General features: G+C 44.7%; 1 protein-coding gene across 2 annotated transcripts in view; it reads left to right on the top strand.

The window, feature by feature from the left end:
- The first annotated feature begins 5,835 nt into the window (after positions 1–5,835).
- LOC137415118 (caskin-1) overlaps positions 5,836–15,766 on the top strand; it is a 256,481-nt gene continuing 246,550 nt past the window's right edge. The window contains exons 1-2 of one of the 2 annotated variants that reach the window (XM_068100691.2): positions 5,836–5,914; positions 8,936–9,182. In XM_068100691.2, the coding sequence (XP_067956792.2) occupies positions 9,089–9,182 (94 nt within the window). In that variant the 5' untranslated portion in view covers positions 5,836–5,914; positions 8,936–9,088. Of the gene's footprint in view, positions 5,915–8,935; positions 9,183–15,766 lie in introns of those variants that run through there. The other variant, XM_078785833.1, reaches the window with a different exon arrangement.

Below are 15,766 nucleotides of genomic sequence, written 5' to 3'. Positions count from 1 at the left end.
AGATTCAGTAAACAGCAACAGGAACGAGAATCAAGAGGTTGTCTTTATTCGGCATTTTCTCCCTTCTGTGCATGCGTACCCTTCCTCCATTCTCCCCCAATGACGTGGTTCCCCGAACCAACAGACACAGCATTAATACATGAAAACATAATGTTAAATCACGATTGTATTGAGATATTATCAAACCAGCAAACCGTCATCATCTGTTCACTTCCTGATTCAGGAGCAAAGTCCGCGTCGATCGTATTTTAAAATCATAATTGTTGTAATGTATGTTTGAAGTGCCTGCAATTGAGAAGCAACTACATGGTTGTTGTTGTTGTTGTTGTTGTTGGCTGTTGTTGTTGGTTGTCCCGAGGGACCCAGAAAAATTAACAGACTTCCGGCGTGGACCGGATGGCCTAACATTGGAGTCCTGCTTATGTTACATGATGTCAGAGATAATCTACAAATAACTCCGTCCATCCATGCCATCTGAATCTGGTATCTGAGATACATAAATGGTGGCATCCGTTAACGTTGAGTACACCACGATTGACTGGGATTCGGCTTCGTTATATCAGGAATTTGTTCGATTTCGACACCACGTTGGATTTGTGTTCAACGGTCCGTTGGCCGATCTTCCCGACAAACGCAAGGCACGCTGGCTTGGAACATGGATCGGAGAACAAGGACGAGAGATATACAAGACTTTTGAGTGGATTGAAGGTGAGAAGGATGATCCCAACAAAGTTTTGGAGAAATTTGAATTGTATATTCGTCCACAAAAAAACAAGCGCATCGCGAGGCATCGGCTGTTCAAGAGGAAACAAAGCTCCGAGGAATCGTTTGACAACTTTGTTAAGGAACTTTGCTGTCAGCCGCCTGTTCTTGCATACTACGACGTCAACAAATCAGTCAAAATCCACCGTGATGCTAGACGAAGTGGACTTGGTGCAGTTCTCATCCAGGACAACCGACCCATTGCATACAGTTCCAGGACTCTCAAAGAGACGGAGACACGGTTTGCACAAATAGAGAAAGAGATGCTATCCATAGTCCATGCCTGCAAGAAGTTTCACTGTTATATATTTGGGTAAACGGTCACCATCTGCAATGACCATAAGCCTCTGTAAATGATCGCCAGGAAGCCATTGCTGTCTGTCCCGATGAGACTACAGAGCATGCTACTACGATTGCAATGGTGTGATCTCAACATTCGGTGCAGAAGAGGGGAGGAGATGCAGCTTCTAGACACCCTTTCTAGAGCTTATCTGCCAGATACTCGTTTGGAACTGGACAACTTGGAGCATATTTCAATGTTGGACTTTCTATCAATCTCTGACGGAAGGTATCCGGATCTTCAAAAAGCTACTCAGTCAGAACTCACTCAGTTACAGTGCATGATTCTTGACGGATGGCCAGACACCAGGCAAGGTGTATGACCCTGTCTTCAACCATACTGGGATTCCCGGAGTGAACTTTCAGTTATGGATGGCATCCTATACAAAGGCATGCAAATTATCCTCCCACCTACTCTGAGACCCGCATGCTGAGCCTGATTTACAAATCACATCTCGGAATAGTCAAGTGTAAGAAACGAGCTTGGGAGGTTCTATACTGGCCCTCCATGAATGCGGACATAGAGCAAACTGTTCAGAACTGTTCCAAGTGTGTAGACTATCAAAATTGCCTGCCTGCTGAGCCCCTGAAACCGACTCCTTCACCAGATCTACCTTGAAGTGAAATTGGGACAGATCTGTTCCAGTTTGATGCTAAGACATACCTGATAACGGTTGACTATTACTCCAGATTCATTGAGGTGGATGAAGTGAAGGATTTACGCTGTAGTACAACTCTTGAGCGACTGAAAACACAGTTCAGTCGACATGGTCTACCGGAGACTCTACGGAGTGATAATGGGACTACGTACCACTCGCAACTTGTGAGAAAATTCTGCAAAGATCATGGAATCATTCTTAGAACGTCTAGTCCCAGATATCCACGTTCAAATGGAGAAGTTGAGAGGGCTGTACATACTGTTAAACGACTCTGGCGAAAATCTACAGACAAGCACCTGGCCTTGCTGGATTATCGGACAACACCATTTCAAGGCATTCACCTATCCCCGGCTCAACTACTGATGGGAAGACGTCCGAGGAATACCCTTCCCATAGCCCGAGGTATTCTACTGCCTATGGCTTACGGCCGTGATGCTGTGAAAAGACACTTCGACATAGAAAAAGCGAAACAGAAGTTCTACCGTGATCGTCACATGCTCAAAGATCTTCCACCATTACATCCAAATGATGAAGTTAGAATGGAGCCTCCTACGGGTTCCAAACGGTGGATACCAGGTGTGACTGTGAAGCAGCATTTAGAGCCACGTTCGTACATTGTCGGTCCAGAGAAACGGGTGATGCTTATCGCCGTAACCGTCGACATTTACGTAAGAGCACCAGTGTAGCTAATGAGGGTGCTGCCCTCGATCGGTCTTTCGTTGATACTGATAACGAACGCTACCAGTAAGGTCCATGATGGCTCAAGCTGCTCGTCCAGCTTGTGATACTGCACCTTCTGTAGATCTGGATGAGCCTGGCAGAGCAGTCACCCAGCCAGTGTCTACATCTTGCTCAGTTACCCCGTGCGTAACTCGGACACGAAGTAGTCGTATCAGTCGTCGACGAGACAGACTCAACTTGTTGTGAACTGTAAATATTGTCCGTACCAATATTGGATGTTTGCCAACACTGAGTTGGATTTGATTTGTTGCAATGTAATGTGCATTTACAAGTTTGATCTGTTGTTTATGGTTTTGTACGAAGTTGGACTTTGCAAGCGATCGATGTTTCTACTTTTCTTACTGCATTGGTTTGCGTCTGTACTATTTGCTCATGTAACAATAACTTGGTCACTGCACTTTTCCATCTTGAGGAGAAAGATGTAATGTACACTACCGGTCAAAAGTTTTAGAACGCCTCAATTTTTCCAGTTTTTATTGAATTTTACACAGTTTAATGTCTCAATGTACTCTGATATTAAGCATAGAACAAATAAACAATTGGAGATAAAAAATAAATCATAGAATCATTTTGTTCAACAAAATTTAATTTACATTTTTGACTTAGTAAAGTAGCCTGGTGTTGGCTTAGCGGTTAGGGTGCCGGCTTGGGATCCTAGGATCCTGTGTTCTGAATCCCGGTCGATCGCTAAATTAACACCAGGGGGTTGACTCAGCCTGTCATCCTTCCGAGGTCGGCAAATTGAGTACCAGCTTGCTGGGATGAATGATCCCGGTGTGTACCCCGGCTTAGAATAGGTACACCGTATCCCTGCGCATCATAAGAGGCGACCAAGGGTTGGCGTCAGGAAGGGCATCCGGCCATAAAAACATTGCCTCAAACAGGGAACCAAGATTGTCATGGGGCCCGCAAGGCTAACCCCTGCTCTAGCGGGGAAAATGGCCTTAAAACGATCATTCATTCATTCATTCATTCACTCAGTAAAGTAGCTACCTTTTGCAGATATAACCGCCGAACACACTCGTGGCATTCTTTCTACAATGGAAATCAAATATTTTTCGGGAAGTGCTTCCCAACACTGTTGCAGAAGTTCCCACAAATGTGTTGCACTTGTAGGTTGCTTTGCTTTCACCCTTCTGTCCAGTTCATCCCAAACCAGCTTGATGGGGTTTAAGTCTGGAGACTGTGCTGGCCATTCCATGATTTGAAGCCTATTGTCTTGTTCTTTTCCTCGAAGGTAGTTTTGACATAGCCTGGAGGTGTGTTTAGGGTCATTATCCTATTGTAGAATGAACCCCTGACCAACTAGGCATATACCAGAGGGTATTGCATGGCGCTGCAAAATGCTGTGGTAGCCCTTTTGATTCAGGGTGCCAGTCAATCTGTGCAAGTCGCCGACTCTGGATCCAGCAAAAGAGCCCCAGACCATCACGCTTCGTCCTCCATGTTTGATAGTTGGTGTCACACACTCCGGAGCCATCCTTTCGCCTACTCGACAACGTACAAAACCCTGCGTGATGAACCAAAGATTTCAAATTTTGATTCATCGATCCATAAGACCATCTTCCAGTCTTCAGTAGTCCACTGGCGGTGCTTCATGGCCCAGGCAAGCCTCTTTTTCTTATTTTGCCATCTTAGCAATGGCTTTCTTACTGCCACTCGACCTGTCAAACCTGCAGCTCGAAGTCTTCTCTTCACAGTTGAAACTGAGACTTGCTTACTTCGACCAGTGTTAAGCTGTGCTTGAAGCTGTAGTCCTGTGAGCCGCCTATCACGCAAGCTGTTGACTCTCAGAAACTTGTCTTCTGATTCTGTTGTGGCTTTGGGTCTGCCAGACCTCTTCCTGTCAGAGTTTCCTCCAGTTTCCAATATACTACTTCCTGCAGTGCAATATTGTCCAAATAATGCTTCAGAGGGTGTAATAACAGTCTGTTCCAATACTGCTTTTATACAGACAGGGGGTTTGTAATCAAGTAATCAGCAGAGGTTGGGACACCTGTAGGAATTGTTTGCATCAACTTTCAAGGCTTAATTTACTTACATCGCTGCAGAACAGCTGTAAGTTGTTAACCCATTACTTGTTCCCTGAAGAAGGCCTTTTTATTACAATATAACTGTGCAATTTACATTATTTTCCCGTTTTTGCTAACCGAAACTTTTTTTTTAACCTCGAGCAGTTCACTGCTTACCTTTGTACCATTCAGGTTATTCACTGGACATTAAACTGCGTAAATTTCAATAAAAACTGGAAAAATTGAGGTGTTCTAAAACTTTTGACCGGTAGTTTATGTTTGAAGTGCCTGCAATTGAGAAGCAACTACATGGTTGTTGGTTGTTGTTGTTGGTTGTTGTTGTTGGTTGTCCCGAGGGACCCAGAAAAATAAACAGACTTCCGGCGCGGACCGGATGGCCTAACATTGGAGTCCTGCTTATGTTACAATTATTGTATTGAGGAATTTCTGAAACCTCCTACCTACCTTATGACACCTGCTGGGACCCCAAAACATTCCACAAGTTATTATATTTCCTTTTAGTAAAATATGAAGCTGTAACGGTTACCAAACATGTCCCCCTGTCATGTGACCAGATCCTCAGCTCTGATTGGTGTATGTTTGTGGGGACATACGGACAGACAAACGCTGTTCTTGACGACATCGACCTACAGGCTACGGGTTACACCATAAAAATAAAAGTTTTTACACTGAAAATATAACGTCAGAACCAAGAACGTGACTTCCATTCCAATATTACTTTGCGAAACTCAATCTCCCACAATCCCTCATCCCCCTCCCCCCTACCCTCCTCACTCCGCTCGGGAGAATGTGTGATCCTGGCTGGAAACTACATGGAAAAGGAGGAAAATCGATGCCCGGTCAGGGAGAAGAACTTTTTGACTTTACCGTTGTATTCGACGGTGCAACCAAGGTCGTACAGGGGAGGTTGTGACAACGAAGGTCAAAATGAAAATGTGATTAATGGTGGTGGTGGTGGATTTTCAGAGTTCCATGTGACCTCGGTTTCGCCTGTACGTACAGACGATACACCTCTCTATCCCCGGATACGACTGCGAGTCCCAGCGTCTCCACCATAACACGCACACACGTGTTCTTCCCTCGAACTTCCTCATGGTCACCTGTGTACCCGATCCCCGACGCCACCCCTCCCTGTTCCTCCTCATTGCTCGATCCCTCTTACCTTTTCTGGTTCATCCTTGTCGCCGCTAGAAGGCGAGAGCAATTTTCTCATTGCGCGTTCGTTCCCACCGACCGTCCCCTCACTCCACAACCCCCTCCCGCCTTCCCCTGCCCGTGCCCACCCCCTGCCGCCCCTCCTTGCAGCCGCATTGCCAGGAGCGGAGGGAGAGGGAGAAGGAGTCCGGAGCAGCTGGAACGATGGCGCAGCAGCCGCGCCTGGTAAGGCGACATTCGTGCTCCTCGATTTTGACAACACATGGAGCGAGGTGGGATTCGGGGAGCACGGCTCAGCTCTCTGGGGGCGATGATAACGAGGGATCGGGATGGAGGGAGCTTGTGAGGTAATGGAAGGGGGAGAGAACGATGTTTGCTTTCCTTGGGAGTCTCGTCGCGTTTTGCATCGCTGGCGTTGGCGCACACGGTGGGATCGGGATTGTGGGACTCAAGGTGACAGCTCAGCATTGAACCTGAAGGTTGGATGGAGGGAGAGGAGCGAAAGGGGTTTGGAAAGGGCGGGATGTGCAGGGATATTACATATTAGGGACGGGGAGGGGATCTGTTCTGAGAGGGTTAGTGATGTAGGAGGGGGACGTGGTGGGGGGTCCGTCGTTGTGGTTATGGTGGCGATATGAGCAATGGAGATGGAGATGGAGACGGGGGCTCTCGAACTGTGGGGGGTTTATATAATCGCGGACGGAGTGGAGAAGGTTTTCCATTGCATGGCGTCCTGATTCCATTGTACAGGATTCACATATCAGAGCAGAACTCGTGTTTCCGAGTTTGCAACAATTGCACAGATCATCCGATACCTGGGGAGCACCTGGGAAGCACCTGGGACGCTGTTTGCGATTTACAGATGACTGAGGGATAAAGATGGACGTTCTAGGTATAGTCTTCTTAATAGAGGAACTGGATTAGAGGAGTGTGAAAAGATGTGGACAATATAAATAGTAAAAACACTAATATAAACACTATTATATATATATGTATATACAGTCACGTGAAAAAGTAAGTACATAGTACACCCCATGTAAAGTTTTGACTTTTTCAACATATTTCAACATACAGCTATTTGATCTTCATTTCAACAATATTGATAGATAAAGGTGATATAATACAACAAATATCATGAAACATTTACATTTTGTAGTCCATTGTATAATTTAAATAAACATAAATGCAAATTTCGCATGTGGAAAATGTAAGTACACCCCTACATTTATCACTACTTCAAATACCTAAAATTAGAATCAGGTGCACCAGCTCAGGTGCAAATGATTAGAACATCGTTAGAGAGGATCTTGGAGGAACCTGTCTTATTTAAACCTCAGACATTTAGTTGATTTGCTCTTTGTTGTTGAAGTGTGCGTTGTCACCATGCCTCGATCAAAAGAGCTCTCTGAGGACTTCAGAAAGAAGGTTATAGATGCCTACGAGTCTGGGAAGGGATTTAAAAAGATCTCCAAACAATTTGAAATCAATCATTCGACTGTCCGGAAGATCATCTACAAGTGGAGAAGATTCCAAACAACTGCCAACTTGTTCAGGCCAGGCCGCCCCAGCAAGTTCAGCCCGAGAGCAGACCGCAAGATGCTGAAAGAAGTCTCGAAGAACCCCAGAATGTTATCACGGGACCTACAGGTAGCTCTTGCCACTGTTGATGTCAAAGTGCACGAGTCGACCATTAGAAAGAGGCTGCACAAATTTGATCTACATGGGAGGTGTGCCAGGAGGAAACCTTTGCTGTCCAGAAAGAACATCAGGGCAAGACTAAAGTTTGCCAATGAATGCCGAGGCAAAGACCAGCACTTCTGGAACAATGTGCTCTGGACAAATGAGTCAAAGGTAGAGCTATTTGGCCACAGTACCAGAAGACATGTTTGGCGAAAACCAAAGACAGCATTTGACCACAAGAACCTGATACCAACTGTAAAGCATGGTGGTGGAAATATTATGGTTGGGGCAGCTTTGCTGCATCAGGGCCTGGGAAGATCACCATCATAGAATCCACTATGAATTCTTCATTGTACCAGAGGGTGCTTGAGGAGGCCATCTGTCGGAAAGTTGAAGCTCAACCGAAGTTGGACCTTGCAACATGACAATGACCCTAAACATACCAGTAAATCCACCAAGGAATAGCTGAAAAGAAAGAAATGGAGGGTTCTGGAATGGCCAAGTCAAAGCCCGGATCTAAATCCCATCGAGATGTTGTGGGGGGATTTGAAACGAGCTGTGCATGCAAGAAACCCCTCAAACATCGTACAGTTAGTTGAAAGAATTCTGCATGGAGGAGTAGGCAAAAATTTCTCCCAGTCAATGTCAGAGACTGGTAGACACTTTAAGAAACGCCTACTTGAGGTTGTTTCTGCCAAAGGGGGCAATACCACCTATTAGAGCCAAGGTGTACTTACTTTTTCCACATGCGAAATTTGCATTTATGTTTATTTAAATTATACAATGGACTACAAAATGTAAATGTTTCATGATATTTGTTGTATTATATCACCTTTATCTATCAATATTGTTGAAACTAGGGCATGCCCGTACTATATCTATATCTAAAATTATATCCCCCCCCTCTATTTACATGAAATGGTTTGGTCCAAAGCGAACGGCTTGCGAGTCCGGTGACAATCCCCCCCCTCTATTTACATGAAATGGTTTGGTCCATTCGCAAAGCCAAAGCGAACGGCAGTTACGAATCGCAGTTACGATGAATCGCAAAGTAGTTTTAATTAGTTTTAAAACATAGTTTAACGCCAACATAGTTTGCCAACGTGAAATAAATGAATACGCTCTCAAATGTGCCGTCCGAGGCAGAGTCTGTTCGCCACGTTCGGCACACGTGATAGCTCGCTGCTCTCTGATTGGTTGAATCGTTTTTTGGACATAGCTCGGTAACTACTTGTCCGATTAATATGAAACCTTGAAAAGGCACATCCTCGGGTCCCCAGCAATATACCTGGCAAGTTTAAAGTATATCGGACCCGTGGTTGTCGAGAAACAGCGGTCACAGACATACAAACATACAAACATACAAACATACAAACATACACACAGAGATTACTGGAATTATAGATAGATGAAGATCAAATAGCTGTATGTTGAAATATGTTGAAAAAGTCACAACTTTACATGGGGTGTACTTACTTTTTCACGTGACTGTATATATAAATAAATGACAAAATGATTAATTGTTCTGTCATCATCTCTCATCTCCCTTGTACATCTCTCCCCCAGATGACGACGTTTCTATTCTCCAAGTCACAGGTGAACAGGACAGAATTGGACCTGAAAAGTGACTTTGGCACTGATGCCTAAGACCTTGGTTCTTTTGAAAAAGAAGAAGAATAAGGAGCTGAGAGCGAGTCTGAGCAAGCGGAGTGGAGCACGATGGGGAAAGAACAGGAGCTGTTGCAGGCAGTGAAGAGTGAAGACACAGTCACAGTGCACAAACTGCTGAGCCGGAGTAGAGCGAGTCGTTCAAGTAAGGAGCAAGCATTGCTTTCTGGAATTCTGGGTAGGGTGCATGAGTAAGTAGTTGTGAAATGATTGTCGACAGAGGACATAAGAGGTCGTTTACATAATATGTATGCAGTGGGGTTGGAGTTGAAGGATTGTTCAAGGAAAAGGTGTCAAGATAAATAAAAGCGGGAAGGGAAAATTGGAGTGGACATGGGAGAAGAGATAAAGGAGGTTGGGAGTTGATACCAGTGTGGGAGAAGAGGAGAGGGGATAATGGAGGTTGGGACTTGATACCAGTGTGGGGGGAAGAAGAGAGGGGATAATGGAGGTTGGGACTTGATACCAGTGTGGGGGGAAGAGGAGAACTGTTAAAGGAGGTTGGGACTTGATACCGGTGTGGGGAGAGGAGAACTGTTAAAGGAGGTTGGGACTTGATACCGGTGTGGGGAGAGGAGAACTGTTAAAGGAGGTTGGGACTTGATACCAGTGTGGGGAGAGGAGAACTGTTAAAGGAGGTTGGGACTTGATACCAGTGTGGGGAGAGGAGAACTGTTAAAGGAGGTTGGGACTTGATACCAGTGTGGGGAGAGGAGAACTGTTTAAGGAGGTTGGGACTTGATACCAGTGTGGGGAGAGGAGAACTGTTAAAGGAGGTTGGGACTTGATACCAGTGTGGGGAGAGGAGAACTGTTAAAGGAGGTTGGGACTTGATACCAGTGTGGGGAGAGGAGAACTGTTAAAGGAGGTTGGGACTTGATACCAGTGTGGGGAGAGGAGAACTGTTAAAGGAGGTTGGGACTTGATACCAGTGTGGGGAGAGGAGAACTGTTAAAGGAGGTTGGGACTTGATACCAGTGTGGGGAGAGGAGAACTGTTAAAGGAGGTTGGGACTTGATACCAGTGTGGGGAGAGGAGAACTGTTAAAGGAGGTTGGGACTTGATACCAGTGTGGGGAGAGGAGAACTGTTAAAGGAGGTTGGGACTTGATACCAGTGTGGGGAGAGGAGAACTGTTAAAGTAGGTTGGGACTTGATACCAGTGTGGGGAGAGGAGAACTGTTAAAGGAGGTTGGGACTTGATACCAGTGTGGGGAGAGGAGAACTGTTTAAGGAGGTTGGGACTTGATACCAGTGTGGGGAGAGGAGAACTGTTTAAGGAGGTTGGGACTTGATAATGGCGAGGGGGAAATAGCAAAGGGGATTATATGGAAAATACTGAGGAGGGAGTCTGGAGTAAAGGCGTCAAGAATTATTTATTTTTGTCTGTCTATCCTACAAGAGAGCCGTCTGTGTGTCTGTCTGTCTGTGTGTCTGTGTCTTTGTCACCATTTTTCACAGAGATGGCTGAACGGATCTTCGTCAAACTTTCAGAGGTTCATCATTGCTTGCTGGGGAATGTTTTAGGAAATATATATATATTTTTGAGAATTTTCTAAAAAAATTGAGTTTTTTTATTTTAAAAAATTGCTCGACCAGTGCTTTAGGCCTTTGTAGCGATGTGAAAGGTAATATTAAATAATCCCCAACCACATTCATTACTGGGTATGGGGAAGTGTTTTCAGCCCCCACAAAAAATAGAGAAGAAAATAGATTTCATCAAAATGCCAACAGGATTAGAACGGCAATGGCGGGTACACCTGCTGGTGTATTATAAATATGGCTCATAATGCAGGAAATAGATGCATTTTGATGCCTAAGCAAGTAAAGCAGATCGATGTGCACATTACCAGGAAGCATTTCTGAGTAAGGGAAGAGAAAGATGATGCGTTGAGACATAAGTGATGCATTATGGGAAATGTGAAAGGATCTTGATGTTGAGAAAGGTTGCAATTCTGAAGGTGGATAAAGCAAGGGGCATTACAGGTGCACTGGCATTTGTTGTTAGAAATAAAGGAGCAGGCTCCGATAAAACAAGTCATGGATCTCATCAGTAAGGCGGCTTGGATGGTCTTGAACGCCATCATGAATTTTGCTGAAATAGCTCAGCAGAGCCGTGGTCGTTTGGCCGTCGCTTCCCAAAGGGCCAGAATCACGGGGAAGCACAAGGAATTCTCACACTTGTAATGCGCCGGAGCATGTCTGGTGGAAAGCTCTTCCCTGGGCCCCAAGCCTTCATGTCTGACGTGCATTGGTGGGCGGTGGGGATCGAAGGCTGCATTGGGTCGGTGATCCACCTGCAGCCACTCGTTACCACCTGTTTCGCATTTGTTTTCGTTGCACATTTCTGTTGACGATGTCTGGGATCTTGCAACTGCGACTTTTTTTGCAGCTTCGCATGGGTTAAGCCAACGGACGGGTTGAACTGGGTCATGCGCCAGGCCAGTCGTGGCAAGGAGCGGGTTTGGGCCACACTCCAACCTGGGTTTCTGCGTTGTTTCTGGACCCACCCTTACAAACCGCATGCCATCACAATGCCTCAATAAGACCCAGGGATTAATCGCGTCGGTGCTCTGTTTTTAAACCTGCACAGAATTTTTGCCCCAGGAATGTTGCTACAAAAGGAACCCATAATGCTTCTCGCACGATTTGCTTTCGACACACATCATCCCATATTCTTTGCGCCATCAAAACCCATAATCAAATCTCCGTTGCATTTTTCACGGTATATTTTTATAGATTCAATGAGAATATCATGAAAAAAGCACAAGAGATTTCCATATGGGAAATTAGGGCTAGCTATCCTATTCCCATTATAATTTCTCTATTTATTTAATTATTTTTCTGTTTTTCTCTATTTTTCGGTTTCTCTTTTCCTTTTCTTCGAACACCAATTTCCAGTGCACGTGTAATGCCCCTTGCTTTATCTACCTTCCGAATCGCAACCTGTCTCAACATCAAGGTCCTTTCACATTTCCCATAATGCATCACTTATGTCTCAAAGCATCATCTTTCTCTTCCCTTACTCAGAAATGCTTCCTGGTAATGTGCACATCGATCTGCTTTACTTGCTTAGGCATGCAAATGCATCTATTTCCTGCATTATTAATCATCTGTATAATACACTAGCAGGGGTACCAAGCATTTCTTCTAATCCTGTTCTAATCTTGTTGACATTTTGAATAAATCAATATATTTTTTTCTGTGAGCATTTTTCCCATGGCAAACCCTCCTACGTTTTTTTGGGCGGTGTATAGGAAACGAATTTTATGTTTTAGCAATGTGAAGGTAGGGCAAGGCAATTGTGAATGTGACAGGTTTGACCCACTGAAGTGAAAATATATAGAATGACCATTGCCATTCACACCACACCGGTGGAGATGTAGCTACCGGGCGCCATCTTGGTTGGCACTCGATGCTGGGCGTGGGCGATGGTGATATCCGTCATGCGTTTGCACAAAATTCAGAGCGAAAAGCGATTGCGTTTTTTCACCTTTTGTGCGATCGTGTTTCAATAGGAAACCTATCACAATGACTACAACACTTTCCTTTATCCTTTCCTTTTCACCAAAAAAAAATTTGAGAACAAATATTGTTAATTTGGGAGCGTGAAGAACTCGGGACATTTTCATGAAACTTGCGAAGAGTCTGTCCGAATTATTTCACAATGATTTGTTTTTGGTCAAAATTGAAAACATGAAAACATGAAAAAATATTTTTTAACAGTTGTCTGGCTTTTAAAATCTGGGACACGTTCAAAACAAACGAGATCCGCGAAGCGAGTCGGTCGAGTCGTGCTAACCAAGATGGCGACACGGCGGCTACACTTTTCACGGAGTATGAGCGTTCCATATATTTTCAATTCAGTGGTTTGACCTGAACTGCATGAAAATCAAAATGCCTGTGGGTGGAGTCAGCCTTCCTACCAATGACGTCGTTGAGGGCGGAGTCAGGCCTGCTGTCCAACCAATGAGTGGAAAGTGAGAAACAGACGGACAGAAAATTTGCACATAACCTCACTGAGGGGGAGACGATGCTATAATTATGGGTAGCAGTTCTATCTAAATGCAAATCTGATGTATGCTTCCCAGCTTTTATCACTCAGCCAATTATCTTATACAATCAATAAGGACTGTTTTTCTTAAAAGGGCAACGGGTTTACAGTCTCAATTAGAACCACAGACCCCCAAGTGATTCATTGTCGCTGCAACTTCAGCTCTTCCCGGACAGGTGAGAAATATCCTTTTGTCCAGTGGTGGCAGAACCTGGGGTTTGTCAACCACGAAGTGTATATTGGTGCTACCTGTAGGTGAGGCCAGGTGGAGGTAGATAGATTACCACATTCTTCAAGATCATTAATTAGCCACCTGGGTTTTGGATGACAATCGAATAGTCGAGATAATGCTGTAGATTGGGGGCTCTTGTAGGTGAGAGCACCTGGAGTAGGCAGATTGCCACCTTCGTGAAGACCATTAGTGAACCAACGAGCTGCTTTTATGACGACACCATTGTAGTCTACAAAACAATCCCAGTAAGACAATTGTCTGAACAACTTATTAATATGGGATTGTGTGTTTTTCTGCCCTTTAAAAAATGTATTACAGGTTATTGATCGAGATGAGTTGCTAGCATGTAGCTATTATAACATGCTTATTTCATATAGACCATGAGTGAAGATGGTTTTTGAAAACGAACAAAGGTTAAAGAACTCTTTTTATGATTAAGCAAGTTTTTTGAGGGGAAAAGCGGGAAATTTCGAAAAGAAAACGTTGTAGCTTTTACTTGTTATTCCAAAATCAAGCCTGGAACATCCGATTGTAATCAAATGAAAGAGCAACTACCGCATTGGAGTCACCGGGAAGAACCAAAAGAAGCGAAGAGCAAAGATGTAGAATCACCAGGAGGAAGCTGGATAGGATTCGGTATGTTTTTAACGATGATGTCTTCAAAGGAAGACGTTTCAATAAATCCCTCATTGCTTGGGACCGGTAGGAGTTATAGCCGGTTGGCCGAGCAATCCGGTTGCCCTTTGCGAGTCAACGCAGGGAATGTCAAGTTGAGTGGTGATTTATCTTGGTTTCTCACTTCTCACACTCTCATAAAGTAGCATGTCCAAGCTTGGAGCAACATGTTTGCCTGAGTGTTACAGCAAGCATCACACTTAGGTGGGGGGATTGGGGGGAGTGGGGTAGGGGTAGAGAAACTGAGTCACAGTATAATCTGTGTGACGTAGGTGGTGATCATGTGACCACCTATCGTGTGTTGGCCAATAATATGTACAGATTTTCTCGAGCAAATCACTTTGTTATTGTGGCCGGCCATCTTTTATCTGGTCTCATAAATATGGCATAATACGGATGAGGAACTGTTGTTATGGGATTACTTCTGATCAGCCTGCACCAGCAACGCTTCCTGATTGTTTTTATCATCAATCAATCATCATCATCATCATCATCAGCGTCGGCATCATCATCATCATCATCCAATTTAAAAGAACTAGGGCATGCCCGTACTATATCTATATCTAAAATTATATCCCCCCCCCTCTATTTACATGAAATGGTTTGGTCCAAAGCGAACGGCTTGCGAGTACGGTGACAATCCCCCCCCCCCCTCTATTTACATGAAATGGTTTGGTCCAAAGCGAACGGCTTGCGGAGTTTGGTAAAGAAATCGCCATAGCATGCACAAACGCGCAGGAAAGCGAAAGAATCGCAAATTAGTTTTAATTAGTTTTAAAACATCGTTTAACGCCAACATAGCGGCAACATAGTTTGCCAACGTGAAATAAATGAATACGCTCTCAAATGTGCCGTCCGAGGCAGAGTCTGTTCGCCACGTTCGGCACACGTGATAGCTCGCTGCTCTCTGATTGGTTGAATCGTTTTTTGGACATAGCTCGGTAACTACTTGTCCGATTAATATGAAACCTTGAAAAGGCACATCCTCGGGTCCCCAGCAATATACCTGGCAAGTTTAAAGTATATCGGACCCGTGGTTGTCGAGAAACAGCGGTCACAGACATACATACATACATACATACATACATACATACATACATACATACACACAGAGATTACTGGAATTATAGATAGACTAGGGCATGCCCGTACGTGGGTGCCCGTTCCTTGCCAAAAAAAAAAAAAAACGCTACCCGTACGCTCTACCCCGCCCGTACGCCCGTAAACAAAAAAAACAACGCTCTTCGCTTCCGCCCTTCGCTCTGACTGAATTGGGAGAAATAATGCGCATAAGAAATCGAGAAATTATTATTTTCTCCGGAAGAAATCGAATTACGAACCGTAATGGCGCACGCGCTCGGCTCGGCTCGCTCTCACATCGGCCACGCCTACGCAATAACGCGTTCTGTGATTGGCTGCCGGAAGTGCAGTCTTCACTGTCCGGAAGGTCGCAAATCGCAGTTACGATGAATCGCAAATTAGTTTTAATTAGTTTTAAAACATAGTTTAACGGCAACATAGTTTTCCAACGTGAAATAAATGAATACGCTCTCAAATGTGCCGTCCGAGGCAGAGTCTGTTCGCCACGTTCGGCACACGTGATAGCTCGCTGCTCTCTGATTGGTTGAATCGTTTTTTGGACATAGCTCGGTAACTACTTCTCCGATTAATATGAAACCTTGAAAAGGCACATCCTCGGGTCCCCAGCAATATACCTGGCAAGTTTCAAGTATATCGGACCCGTGGTTGTCGAGAAACAGCGGTCACAG

The sequence above is a fragment of the Myxine glutinosa genome, chromosome 10 (genome assembly GCF_964187855.1).
Source record: "Myxine glutinosa chromosome 10, kmMyxGlut1.1, whole genome shotgun sequence".
In the NCBI taxonomy this organism is placed as follows: Eukaryota; Metazoa; Chordata; class Myxini; order Myxiniformes; family Myxinidae; genus Myxine; species Myxine glutinosa.
The sequence above is the reverse complement of the archived record's forward strand: the minus strand, read 5'-3'. Positions and strand labels throughout refer to the sequence as shown.